At 35.3% G+C, this 18,072-nt stretch overlaps 1 protein-coding gene across 4 annotated transcripts in view; it reads right to left on the minus strand.

Annotated features, from left to right (window-relative positions):
• LOC100746519 (potassium voltage-gated channel subfamily H member 8) overlaps positions 1–18,072 on the minus strand; it is a 29,150-nt gene that overhangs the window by 8,413 nt on the left and 2,665 nt on the right. For 2 of the 4 annotated variants that reach the window (XM_024371997.2, XM_003494358.4), the window contains exons 3-6: positions 3,338–3,571; positions 2,337–2,468; positions 1,606–1,733; positions 1,209–1,437 (exon numbers count right to left, since the gene is read on the minus strand). In XM_024371997.2, coding sequence (XP_024227765.1) covers positions 1,209–1,437; positions 1,606–1,733; positions 2,337–2,468; positions 3,338–3,571 — 723 coding nt within the window. Of the gene's footprint in view, positions 1–1,208; positions 1,438–1,605; positions 1,734–2,211; positions 2,469–3,337; positions 3,572–18,072 lie in introns of those variants that run through there. The other 2 variants (XM_024371998.2, XM_024371999.2) reach the window with 2 other exon arrangements.

Genomic DNA, 18,072 nt, shown 5'->3' on the forward strand with positions numbered 1-18,072 from the left:
GTAAAACGTGACCTATCGTCTTTCTCTCTTGTACTTTTTAATTAATTCTAATCCTACAAAGTTTGATCATACCACAGAATAGAAATTTTAGCGAGTAGAAACATCGAACCTCTGTTTGTGTTTTGATCAAAGAGACAAAGTACTCTCGCGATCCCTTCCCTTCCCTTATTGAGTTTCTCGACGCGAAAATGCAGCGCGTTAAGGAACTTTATTTCCGCAGGATGAACTGCTTTTAATCTCGTTAGCAAACAGGATTTCTATCTCAACATTCGCTCATCATACTTATCTACGAATTGGCTAAACGAGCGCAAGTAATTTCATATCAAGTTATGCATACGAATACTAGATTTTCGAATACAGATAAATTGGATGAGAGGAACGATACGGTTCGACTGATAAAATCCTCCTTTCACAGGATGTTTTAACTTTCTCTACGTAAAATTCATCAGTATATTTTTCTAGATATAAATATGAAATACGAAAATTTTATTATAACGCGAACGTAACATAATACGGTTTTTTATTCGACTGGACGTTCTGAGAAAATCAGGTTGGACAAGTTTAAACTGCCCTATATTGTACTCACAAATAAAATTATGATTTCTATCCTCGAAGAGATACGATCTCGTCGAACACCAGTGAAGAGTTCTTACTTTGGACATCGTTATTCGATATTCGCTTTGAATATAAATCAATTCAGTGTTTGTAGAGCGAATGTCGCATTACTTGCGAAAACTGACTCAAGGGGAATTCGCTGCATCACGAAAATTGAAATAAAACCAATATTACTAGCGCGGTAACAGAACTTCTTGTTTTCTTTTGTATATTGGTCTTATATGAATAAATAAACAAATATATCGAGATTAAATTAAATTTCTCTGCATTCGCGCGAAGAAAATTGCACTGAATGGAGCTAGTAGTTGAAACCAACGATTGTAATACAGGTATAAAGCGGATTGGAAACAGGGAAGCGAGGAATCGTTGCTTTCGAACTTAACGAGCTTCTCGAATTACCGATTGGATGAGAAGAGTACCATTCGCGTTCCTTTTTGGCTGAATTACTTTAAAAGCATCGCCAATCGATATATCGAACTGTCTCTGATTAGTGATTTTAGGCTGATTACGATAAAGGTCTGTTCTCTCCTCGGTCCTTCAATATTTTAAATCAGTCCCGAATGAGACAAATAAGTTGAAGAAATGATACCCACCGGTTATAAAGAGCGCTTCTACGACAACGTCGCTAACCATCGTAGGCCTATCGATGTTAATGAAACTCGCATTAAAAGGGACGACGATCGCCACGTAAAACGTGGCAAGGAGTATTAACCAGTCCCAGCAAGACTTAAAGCCACCGTAATGGCTTAGGATGAACTGAGATTTTTTGATTCCCGTCGTTTTGTATTCTGGCAAAGGTGGTGCAGTGGAATGCAGAAGGTTCTATAATAATAGTACACGATACGTGAAAGCTTTCTGTGGCAGGTAAATATTCAGATATTTTTGTGAATCGCTAAATGTGAATGCAAATATAGATGTAAATGTTCCAAGGTAAATGAAATGGTTCAAGCTGTTCTTAGAAGTGATTAAAACTGGAATGGCAGCACTTACATTATTCAATTTAATTTTGTGCTTATTGTCCTGTTTGTAATGGCCTGATAATTGATAAAGGACGGCGCGACTCCTTCTTCTGCCATAATTAGCTGGAGGCGCTTCTGGATCGAGACCGCCATTTGCATCTGAAATATAATTGTACCATCGCCGTATATACTTTACCCTTTGTACAGTTTAAAACTGTACGCTGTATGCAATCAAGGAGCTCGACGAAGAATGTATATTTATATTTAATTATTTATATGTAAGCGATAACGTCGTATCGGTTAACACTTTTTTTCCTTTGATCTACGATAATTTTTTTTGTCGGGAAAAAATAGCGTACACCGTAAAAATATCTCCCATTTCTATGGGATACGTACATACGTAGCTTTTCTAGGTCAATTTTGTAAATGACTAACACGTGCAATGCCATTACGCGTAAATTCTACAAGAAAAGCAAACTATTGGAAGCTTCTGATTTGTGCTCTTTGGTGTCTTTGCTCTCATAATAATCGTTGCATTAGGTATTTACGTGCAGCGTGTAGCGTGATCGCGGTGTAAGAAGCACGAAACGTTAGATACGTTGAAAAAGTATGTACATTGGGAACGTTTAATCCATACCCGATGTATGGTCCGTGCTCGGATACTTTGGAATGCAATTCATCAGTCACGTCGATCGAAATGCATTCCAGAGAAAATCGTTTCGTCAGACTGGGTTCAGCAGCGAAGCTTGGGCTAGAACTCACCACTATCGTGCAACTCACACAGCTGAAGGTTCTTCGTGTGGGTGATATCCTTATGCGAAGCCAGAAACAGAACGACGTCGCCCTTTTCATTTTTGATCGGAACAATATCGAGCAGACAGTCGAATGGACTTCCTGCAATCAAAGTCGCATTCTAAATCTCGATTAAAACGTCGATCATCTGAAATTTATAAGCAAAAACGCTTTCCTTTCTGCTTTCTCTCTTTTCCTTTCTTTTTTAATTCTAGCTATGAATTTTTCATTTCTACTGTCAATGGTTCGAACGCAAAAAGCCAATAGTAAAACTCGTATCGGAAACATAGACAGGTGGTGTTGTACAAACACGATAGAACCGATTTGATCCAATCGATTATCTTGATTAAATGTATTCTGCTGCACCTGTGTTATTTTTGCATGCATTTACATCGTACTATTGTGACCAGTAACGTTAAATCGCACTTTTTCACCATTATTATAAATCATACGATTATTTCATGTAGCAACATTGATATTAAATCTCGGCGAATAAAATTCACGAGATAATATTTTTACATTTTATTAAAATATATTTACATGAATAATTTTATGAATCTTTTAGTGAATTTTTCATTAAATGAATTACAATCTATACGTTTGCTTATGTATTGTACCATCGTTGAAAAATCAAGTACAGTGCGAAGATTTTTACGATGAAAAATTTCAGTAATAACTTCGAAAAATAATTTCAATGTAATTAAATAATAAATTATTGGGGCGTTAAAACGAATCTATTCATGCGTAATACGTCATATTTAGTGAACCCTGGTTTTGCCAGGATATTCCACAAATTGGTTTCTAAGGGATCAATTTGAATTACCATTAATTAGGAGAATTATCTCCATTCTGTAACCAAATGTTAGATTGCTAAACGTTGGTAATCATTCAATTCCTTGCTTGGCAAATCCAATGTCTGTGATTGAAATGGATCGTTTTCTAACGCGGAAGAAAGAACGAATGAAGCTTACCGGTCTTTTTATAGAATACGACTTCCATCTTCAGCTCTGTTTTGCTCTCGAGGCTCTTGTCGATCATCGCTCTTTCCTCTTCTTTCGTTTCCGGGCCATAGAGAAACTTGCAAGCGCAACCCTTTTGCATGATTTGCGCTCGCGCGAATCCTGTCAGCTCGCAGAAACCGTCAGAGCAATAAACGATCGGGTAGAGCGACGGAACCTGTGCATTTCCCAGCACAAAGTTGCTGTCTGCGAACAAAGGCGAATATTCCATTAAAGCAAACAACTACAATAACGTTGTTTCTATTTAATCTTTTCGACTTAACTATCTATTTATTCTCGAGTTTTTATTATAAACTACATACGTCGTGCGTAAACAGTAGGTCAGCAAAGTATTCGTTTACGAACACATCATGTGTATCATAAGAAATATTTTATAAATTTTACTGCTACTGTTACAGCGAGATTCGAAGACGAAAATCGGGTAACGGTTGCTCGAAAAAAGAAAAAAGAAAATATTAGTTAAACGTAATGATTAGTCATAGATTAATCAGATTAACGTATAAATCTATGTGACTGTCGTAGTCGAACTTTGCGACGTTCGAGCCGAAACAATTTTAAATCGCAGTTCGTTCGCTACCCGTGGCGAAGTTGCACAAGACGCGTATAAATAGAGGTCTCTCCATGATCGTGAACATTATCTTTTTGAATACAAGGATTATCGGGTCGCAGCATTAAATCGAGCATTTGTTACTAATGGCGCACGGTATTAGTAAAAAAAAAAGTTTTAATCTCAGAATGCGCGAATCTGCAAAAGCTTTTATGCAAATAAAAGGTACAAGATATTTAGACCAAGAATATATTTCGCATAAAATGGTGACGAGTATGCGATACACAGCAGCACTTCTGGCAAAAATATGTTTGCAAGCAAACAATAATTTCAGTTATATTGTCAGAAAAACCTGTACTTATTTATATCGTATCCTCTATTGTATGTGTTCGTTGTTATTTCCCGTTAGCGAGAACATGGATCTTGCCAATTAACTTTCAATACATCGCGTCTATTTTTTCGATTACTCTTTATTTCGCAATTTCGTCATATTGAAAAAGAAAAATCGAAAAAGAAAAGAGAAGTCTGATTGAACTGTCGATTAGCTTTAAATAAGCACAAAGAAGTAAGTGATACGTGTGTTTACGTCGAATTTGTTGGTGGAAACAATTCGACGAAAGTTATAGTACTATATTACTACTGTAGTACTATATAGTACTATATTACTACCATAGTACTATAGCAGTACTATAGTAGTACTATATAGTACTATATTACTACTATAGTACTATAGTAGTACTACAGTAGTACTATATTACTACTATAGTACTATAGTAGTACTACAGTAGTACTATAGTAGTAATATAGTACTATATAGTACTATATTGCGTATGTTATACGAAACATTTAGAAATTTTACTTGCACTTTAACAAGGTGAAATTATCATAATCACATTGACAAAGTTTCAAACAAATACAAAGATGTATACAAAGGTTACAAAATATTTATTGTAGATATATTTCGTAGAGATCACGATACGTATATATGTTTGCAATAAATATCTCGTAATCTCTATATGGATTTTCAGATTGAGTTTAAATGTTATCGATATAATTACGACGAATTGATTACGATGCTAATGAAGTCTCAAAATGTTTCATATAGCACACATATTAGTACACGTGTAGATACGTAATCGTTCAAATATTTTCGCCACACTACGTTCTTCCGGAGTACAATTATTGAAATTGAGGAAAGTAAACAAGATTTCGATGATTACGTGAACGCAATGCACGTCTGCATCATATGGTGGTTCATTGGTTAATAGCTTTGTCAACGTCACTGACGTCACGCATAATTTCTTTCAGGGTAACGACGGTGCTATTTTTAATTTTACGCTCACCCCTGAAACACTTTCATCTTCCCACAGCCTTTTGTGAGACTTCAACTCCCGACGCTTCCTTGTTTCTTCAAAATAAAATCAATGACTGTCTGTTTATCAAAGGGGTTCGGTCCAATTTCATCTTCTTGTAATTATCATTAATTCCTCGACGAGTGTATTTAAGTTTGGATTTTTAATTAAAGTATACTGGTGAATTACTCGAGATAAATGCATGGACAGAAACTTTTTTTTTTTCGGTGAACGATCACGTCTAAACAATCTCGCGCAATTTTTTAACGGATCATGGTGATTGACGATTAAGCCACCCTTTATACAGCGTGGAAAATAGTGATTGTCACATGTTCGGTAGGGAGTTCAGTTACGAAGGGTTGTAAGATAAAAATATGATTTAGGGGTAAAGTTTAAATATTAATTTATTTTAATTTGCTTATCATCTTTTCTTATTCGCATCGTGTTCTTTATCTTTGATTTCGTTTGGATTTAATTCTGTTGCAGTCGAATTTTCATGTCTGAACGTCGTTCTCGTTTCACCGTATAAAAAGATTTCTAACGATTTAAGAGAATTTTCCATATAAAATTAAGATTAAATTCTCTTGAATTCGTCCGCAGCTTTTTATACCTAAGACATTTTTTAACCATAGAACTCATGATTAAAAACGCGCAAATAGATGCACTTTGTAGAATTCGTAATTACAAACTAATTTTGATTCGAGAAAATACATGTACGTTTGATCAAGATTCAAAATAGGATTAAAGAGCCAATGCTTCTTTGAAAACGTCAGGATTTCTACGCATTTGTCATGGGAATGATAAATTGTAATTATATCCGATATATATAGAAGTATCGTATAAAGCAAACGTTTCTACGATCGCAGACAGGATGAGAGGGATAATTAAGCGAGAGATACAGCGGGTTCGCAGTTCCTCTTTAATTACGGACGTTCTTCACAGACCTTATTACATGTGTCTTTCTCCTCGGCTATGTTTACTTATTCCTAATAAATATGTATGAAATCGTCTTTCGAGTTTGCAGTTCTGCTTTACGCAGGTACACAAACATGTACATACGTATACGGGTAATACGAAATCATCGTTCGAATTTCCAACTGTACTATTCACAGGTACACTAACACGTTCAAACTGTCGGCTACGAGAACGACAGGGTTTACGATCACATCGCATCAGTTGCTAAAAGCAGCGTAACACGCTACAGTTTCAGTCGGATCTTGACAAAGACTAATGGAGTCGATTGTCTTGCTTACGCTTAGGAACATATGGAGCATAGAATTAGTGCCAGAAAAATTTTCTATTCTTTGTTCTAAGGAATGAAAATTCGCACGTTGACGGATCGCTAGCAACAAGAGACACGGCTGTCTTTAAGGTTGCTTGATGACGATACAAGGACGCGTATGTAAATAGGAGTTTGTTGCAGTTTTCTAAATTCGTGCGAGGAAAAACTCGTAATCCTAGTAAATAAACCGAACGTCGTAAATAACGAAGGAGCACGGTAAAAATAGCAGTAGACCATGAAAAGTGCATTTTAAATAAATATAGATTTTATGATGGTAGCTATGCATGGGAGAAAATCTGCATCGAGAAAAACAAACAGGGAGAGAGGCTGTGCTTGCTTTTGTCGAATATGCGAGAGTCATATTCGACTATGCGAATATCTCGAATGTTTGTTTATCGCCAGTTTTCTCTGTATGTAGGTTCCAGAGATTATGAACCTGTATTTGGTGCATATTATGTATTTCTTACGCTTGGGTGTTAATTAAATGTAAAAAATAAGCACGTACTCAGGGGCAATTATACCGTTATGAAATAGGAAGCGCTGTTTTATCCCGAGTGGGATTTCAATTTTCCGTGTAATGGTCAGTTATCTTTAAATATGGTATTATCTTCAACTGATTAATTAGTAAGCACTGTAAAAAAACGAACGAGTTAAAATAATTAAAAAGAGTACATTATGTCAGAAGCTTCAGTCATCATTTTTCTTATTATTAGCTACGTTCGAATGGATTATTATGATAGCTCTTTTTACATTCTCGATATCGATAAAAATTTCATAATACCTCAAGTAGTTTATTAGAAAATACACCTGGTACCTATAGATTTACCGTAGGGTTACAGGCGTTGTTTTCAGAAACTTCCTAATGTGCTTTTTTTATATAAATAATTTTCCGGCCACTTTTGCACAATATACCAGCCTCCTTTCACAGGCATTAGAACATTTACGCGCAATTAGGAACCTGAATAATCGTTAGAAGATTCATAAAATCTTTAAAAATTGTTGCATCGTTTGAAACTTCCAGCTATAGAAAATCCACATATTTCTATCAACCTCGTTAATTATGTATAATTATCATTTGTTCTATAATCCTTGCAAACAGTTTTCGTTAAAATTTACTCTATGTTTTGAACCCGTTATCTACGTAAAACTAAAATTCCAGTCGTTTTCCACTTAATCTAGGTCGTTTATCGTGTTTCGTACGCGACCATTATGCGCCCTAATATCATTGAACGTGAATGCACAAATTTGAAGCGGTAAGAACGATATGATACGTTGCGTTTCAGGATAAATCGATAAAAAAACCATGATTTAAAACTCAATCAAATGGTCAGAGGATATTTTTCAAGCCGCAAGCGCATTCAGCGAGAAGGAAAGAGAGAGAGAGAGAGAAAGAGAACATGGAAATTTTCATGTTTTCATATTGAAAAGCGATAACTACATCGTAAGTTGTTAGTCATATTTCCCAGTAACCGCAGAATAATTAAATGGATACGACACACGTGTTACCGTAGCTATTGTGATTAATTCAGCTAAAGTTACGTCCAGCTATATGCTTTTAACATTTACGTTATTTAAAGACGATTTGGATATTTTGTACTTGTAGATATAATGCACGTTTTTAGATCTTAATTTTAACTCTCCTCGTTGTATATTTATAATCTATCCTGCCCTTATTATTAAGAGTGGTCTGCCATAATTATTCGTACGACTTTAAAATATAGCGCACATTGTTTGAATAATTAAAAATGCGCGAAATTCCTGACAAACAATTGGATGCGTCGACAATACCGATTCCTGTATAGTTTTTGCAGAGAAGTGGAATGAAGTAAAGGTGATGATGGTAGAAATGAAGAAAAGTATGAAAGATAGATATATTGTATTGTACATTCAATTTTATTGCAATCTACGTTTATGATGTATCTCATATCGACATATGAAAATGCCGTATTTTGAAGTCAACTAAATTGCATATTATTATTGACTTTTATATAAAAAAAGAACAGGTATTTTGAGGAAGGAACAAATTGAACACAATTGTTCGTTTGGGTAATTAATATTATAGTGAATCGATAGAAAGATTAATTTTTTTAGGAATTAATTTTCCTACAAAGATAAACAACACAATCCGACACTACACATCAAGGTGACGCCTCATGAGAGAAACGCACGAATTGATGACGCTGAATGTTAATTTTGCTGCAGACCTCATAAGTGGAGTGCAAATTGAAATATTTATAAATATCTATAATTAAAGGAATGGAATTATCTGTTAAATATTATAGAGGGTTTTGTATCTTGGATATTTTATATACTTTTACGTATATATTCAAAGGATCGCATCAAGAGCTAAAGCGTAACCTTTTAATTAACCTTTTAATAAAAATTCATTCGTAAAACAAACAGATTGAGTTCACAAAGGGATTAAGAAAACGTGATACTTTATTGTAAATTTAGGAACGTGTCGAACGTATCATGTTCGCGTGGTAATGAAAATTTCACATTTATGTTTAACTATGACGATATCGTGGCCATTGCGGATTAAATGGCATTATTCAAACATGTCGACCTTATGCTTTATATCACGTATCATGGACTCTGTCAAAGTATTTGCAAATAAAGGGGAAACTTGCGTTTCATACGTTTCTCCGAGTATCATCACTTTTTCATTTTTAGTCTTAATGGATTACAGCTCGTGTAACATTTTCGATGGGACTGTTTCTTCGTAATAAAACAGGTAAGACCGTAGCAGTTGAACGTTTAACGGATGAATCCAATACAATTCCGATACGACATTAATTGTAGAAAATACAAGAAAGTGGTTCAATCAAACTTGAAATTACGGTGCGGATCGGGCAAGGTAGAGAAAATCTAGCAGTAAATTATATCGACTCGTTTTCGATACAGTTAAGAGTTCCCCGTGGAAAAAGTAGTCGTTTATATCGAATTGGCGGTATGGAAGCAATGTCGATTTCCTTCTCCGAGGACGATACGGAAAAACTTCGAAGATGGTGGATACAATCGTACAACGTAATAAGTATCGAATTGGATTAAATAAAATAATTACGTCGTGGTAAATTATTTCACTTTTATATCCATAAAACTAACATTATTTTCACTTTAATCGAATAAACCCGCCGTGTATTATCGATATCGGCAGTTCGAATCATCGAAACACGATCAATTAATCCAACTTTGTATTTAAAGATTCAACATGAATTATTTTTTCTTCTCGAAGAGGAAAGGAGAGTTTTAATTTGTTTTTGAACGAGACCAGTTACATTTTGTAATCACGTAAAATTGCAAGTATTGTTACGGACGTAATATTCTTGAAAGGATTGTGACAAAGGTCGACCTCCATTGTAAGATGAGTCACATCTTCTCTGTATCTAAGAAAAATCTTCGTGTTACGTTTCGTTTTTTTTCATAGTGGGGGCTTCTGTTTCAGGATCATGTATATATATAGCATAGGGATCTTATAAATAATACAAGGAACTTTTTATCTGTTGTTCTCTATAGATGATCTATACTGGAAATTTGTCGAAAACATTTGCACGACTAGAAACGACATTTCATATTTATACTCTTCGTTCTTCGATGCGATTTAACGAGGAAGGCCGAGAGTCTCATTACCAGTGGAACTTTATCACCCATGATTGAGGTCGCTGACGATGATAACTTAGCAATTTCCACTAAGGTCGTAGTGTACCGCTCCCCTTAATCAGATTTCTACAAAATTTCGAATACGTGGAATTGTGAAGCAAATGGAATGGTTAGATTCTTGTTCCGTGCTTTAAATCGGTTCATTTCGCAAAAGTCTCTCCAGGGGTAGGCAACTTTCCCTCGGAATATGGAAACACAAAAGTCCAATATAGTCCAGAAACCAATTGCCCTTAGACGCAAAGAACTGGCCCACTTACGAGACGTATCTTTTCCAATACTTGCCTTTGTATAAGTATGTCCCGTGGAAACAGCAACTGGATGAGATTTCAAATATCATCTTCACTTTATAATTTAATAAAATTTCACTTACTTCGTCTTACTTCGAGTATAGACCGGTGAACATATAAGCATTTAGCTACTATATCGTAAAATGTTTTATTTTCGTTTCTTTTCTCTAGTATGAGATTTAAAAATACATTTCCTCTGCTTCGAAGAGAATAAATGTAGAACGGCTTTCGAATATTTATTTCCAGTGATAATTACGAATTAGGTTAGATAGAGTTTGAAATGGCGAAATTACTTATACAGTTAATTACCCTTTGTATTAAAAGTAACGACATTTAGTGGGATCGCTAAACTTAACTTTCATTAAAGTGAAACTTTCATTTTTAGATTGGTTTTAAGTTTTATAATGTAATATAGAAATTTTATAATATCGCTAGTCGTATATAATTACAGTGTTAATGAAATTTCAAAAAGTTTTGTATAACATACATAATATATTCAGAAAAGTTTTCCATCTTGAGCGTTCAAAGTACTTTTGCCAGACTTTTGTATGCTCGTTACTATATATCATTTAAAAACATTATTCTTTATTAACAAAGCTATGTAGTTAAAACAGAGAAAGAAAAGTAACAGTGAAATTTTCTTTGAAACACCATTTGAAATAAAGGGTGATTTCTATTCACTCGATGGTGTCTGCTATATTTTCTCTTACCCCACAAGTTAGGTCTCCCTTTGCTTTAGAATACCTTTCTCGGGCCGGAATATGAAGCGATTAAGCTTTCCTATCGAGTAGCTTAACCATATACCTTTTGAAAAAATTTGCCCACCGTCTTTTCATTTAAGACTATCCTGAAAGGATTTTCATTTATTGAACGATGAATGCGTTTTATGGAAGAAATGAAACGATAATTGACGATTTCCTCGTTGCTCATAAACCGTGGCACATCTGGAGAAACAATGTTCTGTAATTGCCTCTTAGTTGTCTCATTTTCTATGCAATATCGTTTTATTACCATAAACGGCGTAAACCATAAACGATTTATTCCTGTTCGAACCACTTATGCGGTTAGATATACTTTCATTGAGCAAAGACTATAACTTAAATCGATAAATGTATGTGTCTTTCTGGGAAACGCCCTGCGTCGTTACTTTTACTCGCAATGTTGAGTGTCACGATAAGATAAGTGTCATTGATATTGTACAATCATTAGGTATCGCCGCGCCGATCAATAACTGAATTTTTTTTTTATTTCTTAATGTCACCTTATAGATAGAAAGGAATATCGAAAAACGAAAAGGACATGTCATTGTTAGGTCTGAAAGCTTTACAAAATAAACGAAAATTTCATAACAATTCGACTATTTCATTTGAAAATATGCCGAGCATTTAAATGTACGTTTAGCATGGATCCATAGGCTTCTTTCATGAAAGTTCCTAAATTTCCCTCGCGGCAAGAATATCACGCAGTTAGCGTAACCTACAAGTTAAAGATGGACTACAATATTTACTCACACGTCGCTTGTAATTTATGTTAGGATACATTCACACTATATATATTTGCACGAGATTCTAGCTAGTTTTGTCTTCAGAAGTTGATTCGCCTTTAGACTTACGTATCCGTACGAATTCTCATTTACCCAATATTCCGTATCAATCCTAACTTTGAACACAGTTGCTAGACAAGTTACATGCTTATCCACTTGCGAAGCTTGTGAAATTTACCATAGCCCGACGCTACATTGCAATTAATTCTTAGTACGTAGAGGAATTACGCGCCCCTGTACAAGCTGCCAAATCGATAGCAATTGAGAGCTTTTGAGAGGCTCGTATCGTAACAAAAACATTAGCCCCGGAAATGTATTTGCCACGAGGTTTTCAATTGTTTGAATTTCGATAGAAATTTCGACAATTAATAAATTAATAAATAATATTATTACGCGTAAAAAGAAGCAGCAAGAAATTACAAAATAAAATTTTACCAAAATGTACATAACTTGTTACTTACATAACGTGTTAGGTGTTTAACATTTTTTTAACTCACAATTATATTTACTTTTCTTTTTTTTTTTAAGAATTCTTAAGCCTCTTAACTGTAAGAATGTTACTTCATTAGTAGCAGTAGTAGTATTTTTATTACAAACACCATATATATACGTATAATAGATACAAAAGTCTCTTGGAAACGCTTGTCATTTGACGCATTTATCTGTGAAGAACCTGACTATTAGTGGAATGTTTTGAGGTCATACTGTGATATGCAGTTTCGAATTCGATGAAAGTGTATGCAAGTTGTGTCGCTGTTATACGCGCGTATAAATGTCGTGACAGGTATGTATAGTGGTTTGAAATATTCGTATACCGGTCGAGAAGTAGCGTTCACATAGAATTTCGAAACTGTCAGAAATATTGAATGAAGTTACGTTTTTAATTCCTTCTTACTTTTGTACGCTCTTCTTGTTAACTTTTACATTCGTTTTTCATGCTTCTGTCGTAATTAGAGATCGTTGCTAAATAAGCAGTGTCACGTGTTTCTACTTTCTGTCTGGCGTTTACTCGATCGTTACTACTTCAGAGAAACGGGTTTCAACGTTGTGTAACGATACAGAAGAAGAGAAAGGTAATTTTCGTAAATACTAACCCTTAAGCTGCGTGTTACGAACCAAATCGTTAAAAAAAAGAGATATATATATGTATTTTTTTCCATACATTTTCCATTTCTTCCTTTTTCTAGGAATATTGCGCGGTTTTGATACCCTTACGATGCAAGAACAGTTATTAATTGAACTCTTTTTTCCTGATTAATTATCGTTGATGGGACTCACTTTGTACGAGTTGCGAAGATTAAGTAACAAGTATTTTTCATTATAATTCCATAGTTGAATAGTCGGAGCATCGAAACTAATAAAAATTTTCATAATGAATGCATTGGAAATTTGCTTGAGGGTCTGCGAGGGAGAAGCAAAAGCGACGCAGAGGTAATAGATGAATCACACGTCACTGGAAAAATTGCTGTTTGCAAGTTTCCAGCCGTCTCTTATAAAATTGTTTTCCTCCTTCGGTACAAGATGATCATCAATTTTTTCTCCCGAGGAATGATATTAAGCAAATGATTGATGATAATCACTAGGATAATAAATAGGCCATCCGTACAAAGAGGAGCTCTCTTTTGACCTCGCTTATTTTCCACTTATTCGCCACTCAGCACTTGCTGTTACTCGGTCGTTTTTGATGGGCTATTTTCTTCCTCAAAACAAAGCAGCTTTTTTCTATAACTTGTATGAAGCGTTTCTTCCAAAATGTAAAACATCCTTTCATTTCAAGCGAAAATACAAGAGCGCTTTTTCTACATCGAAGAAAGTGAAATTAATTTCCGTCATACTTCTTGTAAGAGGGAAATATCATATATCTCGGGTCAAGGAAATTTAGAAAAATTGCGCAACAATGTTACTTGTGTATTGTATGCAGGGATTTTCAGGGCAAAATTAAATTATTTACGATTTGAAAAACGAGAGTCAGCCAATGTTTTTGTACACTGAACTTCTTCGTTTTCTTCATGTTTACAATCGGTCGTATAAATATCCTTCAGATATACTGTAACATATTGTATCGTCGAACAAAAATTTTATATAGACTATTTGTCATCTGAGGTTCGAGAAATACTTTCTAGAATTACGGATTATATATTTATTAGAATAATTATTGATATATATATATAATTTACGAACGTATTTGTAGAAATATTGCAAAAGGATATTCTCGAGGCAGAGATAAGAAGGGTTTCTTTTTGATTAGAATTACAGCAAAACTACTGTCGAAGTGTTATAAAATTTGATTTGATATAATTTACAAAAATGAACAAAAGGAAATGGAAAACGAAAGAAACAGATAAGAAGTCGAATATTTTTTTCGTTCGAACGTCTAGTTGAATTTATCAGAATCAGATTGTAAGCAAGTATGTACGTAAGGGAGGGAACAACGTCGATTTTCACGGCGTCGATGTTAGATTAATATTCTATGCCCTGTCTGGGGTCGACGGACTCTGTAATAAAACTAGGGGATATTCATATTCCACGGCCAAGAGGGTTGTACATCTTTGCGAACTGAATGTTGGAACACCGTGTTGTCACGGAGTTCGCTATACTTGAACTTGCATGAAAGTTTCCCTATACATCGTCGCTGTTGAAAATTATTTTAAGTTTGAATAAAAAATAAAATGAAATAGCTATGTACTTCGTATCGGAGCATTTGCATATACAAAAGATCAAAGTTCAATTTTTTACAGAAAACCTTTTCAAAGGCTTCTACGGTTGGCTATTGGTGCATATACGAATATACACGGTCGTTAAACTGGATAGATTTGCTGGTTTTTGAATAGATACAACATATACATACGTTTATACGTAACGACAAATGAACGTACTCGATAACGCGATATTTTCCGTTGCCTCTTGTATAAGGTGAAATTTTTTCGCTGAAGTAGTTCTTTTGAATCGATAAAAAAAAGATGCAGATAGACGTGAAAAAATCTTTGCTAAAACGAATATTCCGATCGGTCCTCCATGAGTCTTGGTCAGCAAAGACAAACGAGTGTTTGAACAGTCGTCAACCATCCTTTACCCCAGTTGGCGATGCGCCAAACACGCTCGGAGAAAGAAAGAGAGTGCCAAAAATATCCTCGGATAGGTACTTCGAATGTCGTTAACGAGCAATTATTTCCCTTTTCTCCCGTTGAAATCAACGTGTTCACAATGGGAATGTCACGAACTTCCATCCAAACGCATTTTCTTTTTCACCGATCTCTCACCTGATTGAAATCCTTCGGATCAATCTGTAATATCTGTGAAAAATTTATTCTTTTAAATGTTCGGCATGCGCGCTCTCCATTAAAAATCTTTTATTTTTTATTTTTAATAAAACTTCGATACCTATTTCACGTTAAGTATGATCCTCGAATTACATGAATTTTCTAGTAAATTTAAGTTAAAATTAAAGTAAAAAAGTAATATTTTAATTAACTGCTTTCTTCGTTGCACCAAGTATCAAGTTAAATGGGCATGCCATTATAATTGAAAAGATTGTTAATTTATAATTTTTCCAAGTTGATATAATAACTGTCCTAAATCTGTAAAGTCAGACTTCATTTACGTAATACCACGATATTTTTTCGGACCAAGTCGAATGACAGATACTATTACGTCGTTAAGTGTTTCGGTCTTAACGATGCTATTATTTCTACTAATTATTTCACGAAGAAGCGAACACAGACTGTTTGCGTTTTCTGGCGAGAAATCGAGTTTGTAGAGAAACTGTAGTATTTGATGGAACACCAAGATCGAGCGTAATAGCATAATTCTAGGGTCGTCGTATCCTCTTGAAGCGACGAAGCATCGCACTATAACGACACGATCGCCTCGCAAGTGTGGTAAACAAGCAAGTGCCCGATGCTTGATCGGTACTCTAAGTTATTTGAACTAACGCAAACATAGTTTGGCGCGTGATCGAGCAGATCGAATTTATCTCGAAGATGGATTTTCATTACGGAAAACATGGAATGGGAAATATCCTGGTAATATTGTACAAATTGAAAAACTACCTACTTACACTACCTGCTTTTATTCCTTTTACCGTGGAGTTTTATACAAATTCTCACCACTGTGTGTCGTGTTAAGCGCAAAACGAGGTATATTCCCTTTTTCTGAATGTGAGTTTGTAGAATCATTTTATTCGAAAAAGCTGTATTAAACACACTGAAACGAACGGGTTAAAATTAAAAACGTAAGAAACTTTGTTTTTATGCTGAACGTTTCGTACTCGCAGCTGTTTTAAATATTACTTATTTTTTCTGTATATCATATGCATATTATACGGATCTAATTTTTATACCTATATTATATGTATCTACACTTTAAAATTTTCCACGAGTGTATGAACATCCACGGCTCCAACTTATGGTTCACAAGTGCCAGAATGAAAATGGAGTTTCCTGTTTTAATACGTTAAGTAGTTTTAATCGTCTTAGAGCTAGGGACTGTGTGTTACCGTAAAATTAATTCTTACGCAGATGCTAGTACAATATTACGCAAGTGTTGCGATGTATGGAAGAGTGGGGCACGTTTTAAGACTTGGAAATAACGGCTTATGCAAATACGTGTATGTAATATGTACACTATCTGGTCGAAAGTAAATGTCGCCGATTTAAACCCCTCAATTAAATCAAACTGCACCGCCGAGGATTAGTTAGATAGATAGAAATGCAATTTCGTCAGCATCTCGAAAGAGGGAAAAGATGCGATTCCATTACTTTCCTAGGACGTAACTTTCCTGTAATTCTCTTACGAAGATGATGACGACGATTCGTAGCTCCTTTCTCGTAATTAGTTTTCCTTGGCTCGTAGGCCCGAAGTTTCTATCAGTATATCGGCGGGCTTCTAATTTCGTATCCATTGCACGAATCTTTTCCCAAGAAATGCCTCTAGGGAGCCTAAGCGATTGATCTTAAATGCGAAACTCGTTCCAGAAGATTGCAGGATGCTATTGTTCAAATATGCGATCGTGCGTCAAATTCAGCGTACGCGGCTCTTTTCACCACGCTAATCGTCCACGTGTTTTTGAATAACAGCAACCGTAAACGCGTAGCTTTTAATCCTTATTGGTCTACCACTCTGTCGCAAGCGACTCGTAAGCACTCGTTTGTTTTATCGAAAGTCGGAAGTTAAAGAGAAGGGATCGCGTCAAGCCACTGACTACACGTTCAGTTTAGATTACTTTTCTCTTAGACCCAAGAACTTTATCTTTGTACGACAAAGGGAGAGGTCGAAGATAATCAAGTTGGTGTCTCAGGGGAAGCTACGGAATAGCCAATGTTACGAAAGATGATCTCGTTCGATTCCTTCTTTCTACTATTTTGCGAATTGCTGTCAAACTGTGCGCACTCTCACGTGACGGTTATCACGATGAAAGTTTACAAGGGCTCCAATACACCAGAGACAATTCGGTTTCGCGCGTCATTAACATTGCTAGGCATAATATCGATATACGAATTAACGACGACAACGTCAATAGGCGCGGCAAGTATGTGCCGAGAGACTCTTCTGTATTAATTTGCAGCTTGATCGAGCGTTTGGTAAATAGCGACACGTGCCGATAGTCTGAACTTATTAAACACCGTGTCGGAAAGCGGAAGCGATAAGACAAAGGCAAACACGTTGTAACCTATGAAACTTTATATAACCAGATATAGTTCGAGATTGTTTTAAATTTCAAATTCTTTCTTCAAACGAAACGTCTCGATGAAAGATAGATATGTGTATATATATACATGTCTGATCGAATGACAGTACACAGGTAATCGATCACGCGTTGCGTTCCTTTTCGCAAACCACCAGACCCGCTCAAGACTTTTTATATTGACAAATCGTTTCGTTCTAATCCAACGACGCGTAAACGAGGGTCGTCTTGGAGCGTTAGGATTGAGCCTAATCGAATGATACGATGTTACGTTCGTTCCTCTGCACCCCTAAAAAGCTTATGTGTATGTGCTTCTGTTACGTGGTTGGAATT

Source organism: Bombus impatiens, unplaced genomic scaffold (genome assembly GCF_000188095.3).
Source record: "Bombus impatiens unplaced genomic scaffold, BIMP_2.2 scf_2222, whole genome shotgun sequence".
In the NCBI taxonomy this organism is placed as follows: Eukaryota; Metazoa; Arthropoda; class Insecta; order Hymenoptera; family Apidae; genus Bombus; species Bombus impatiens.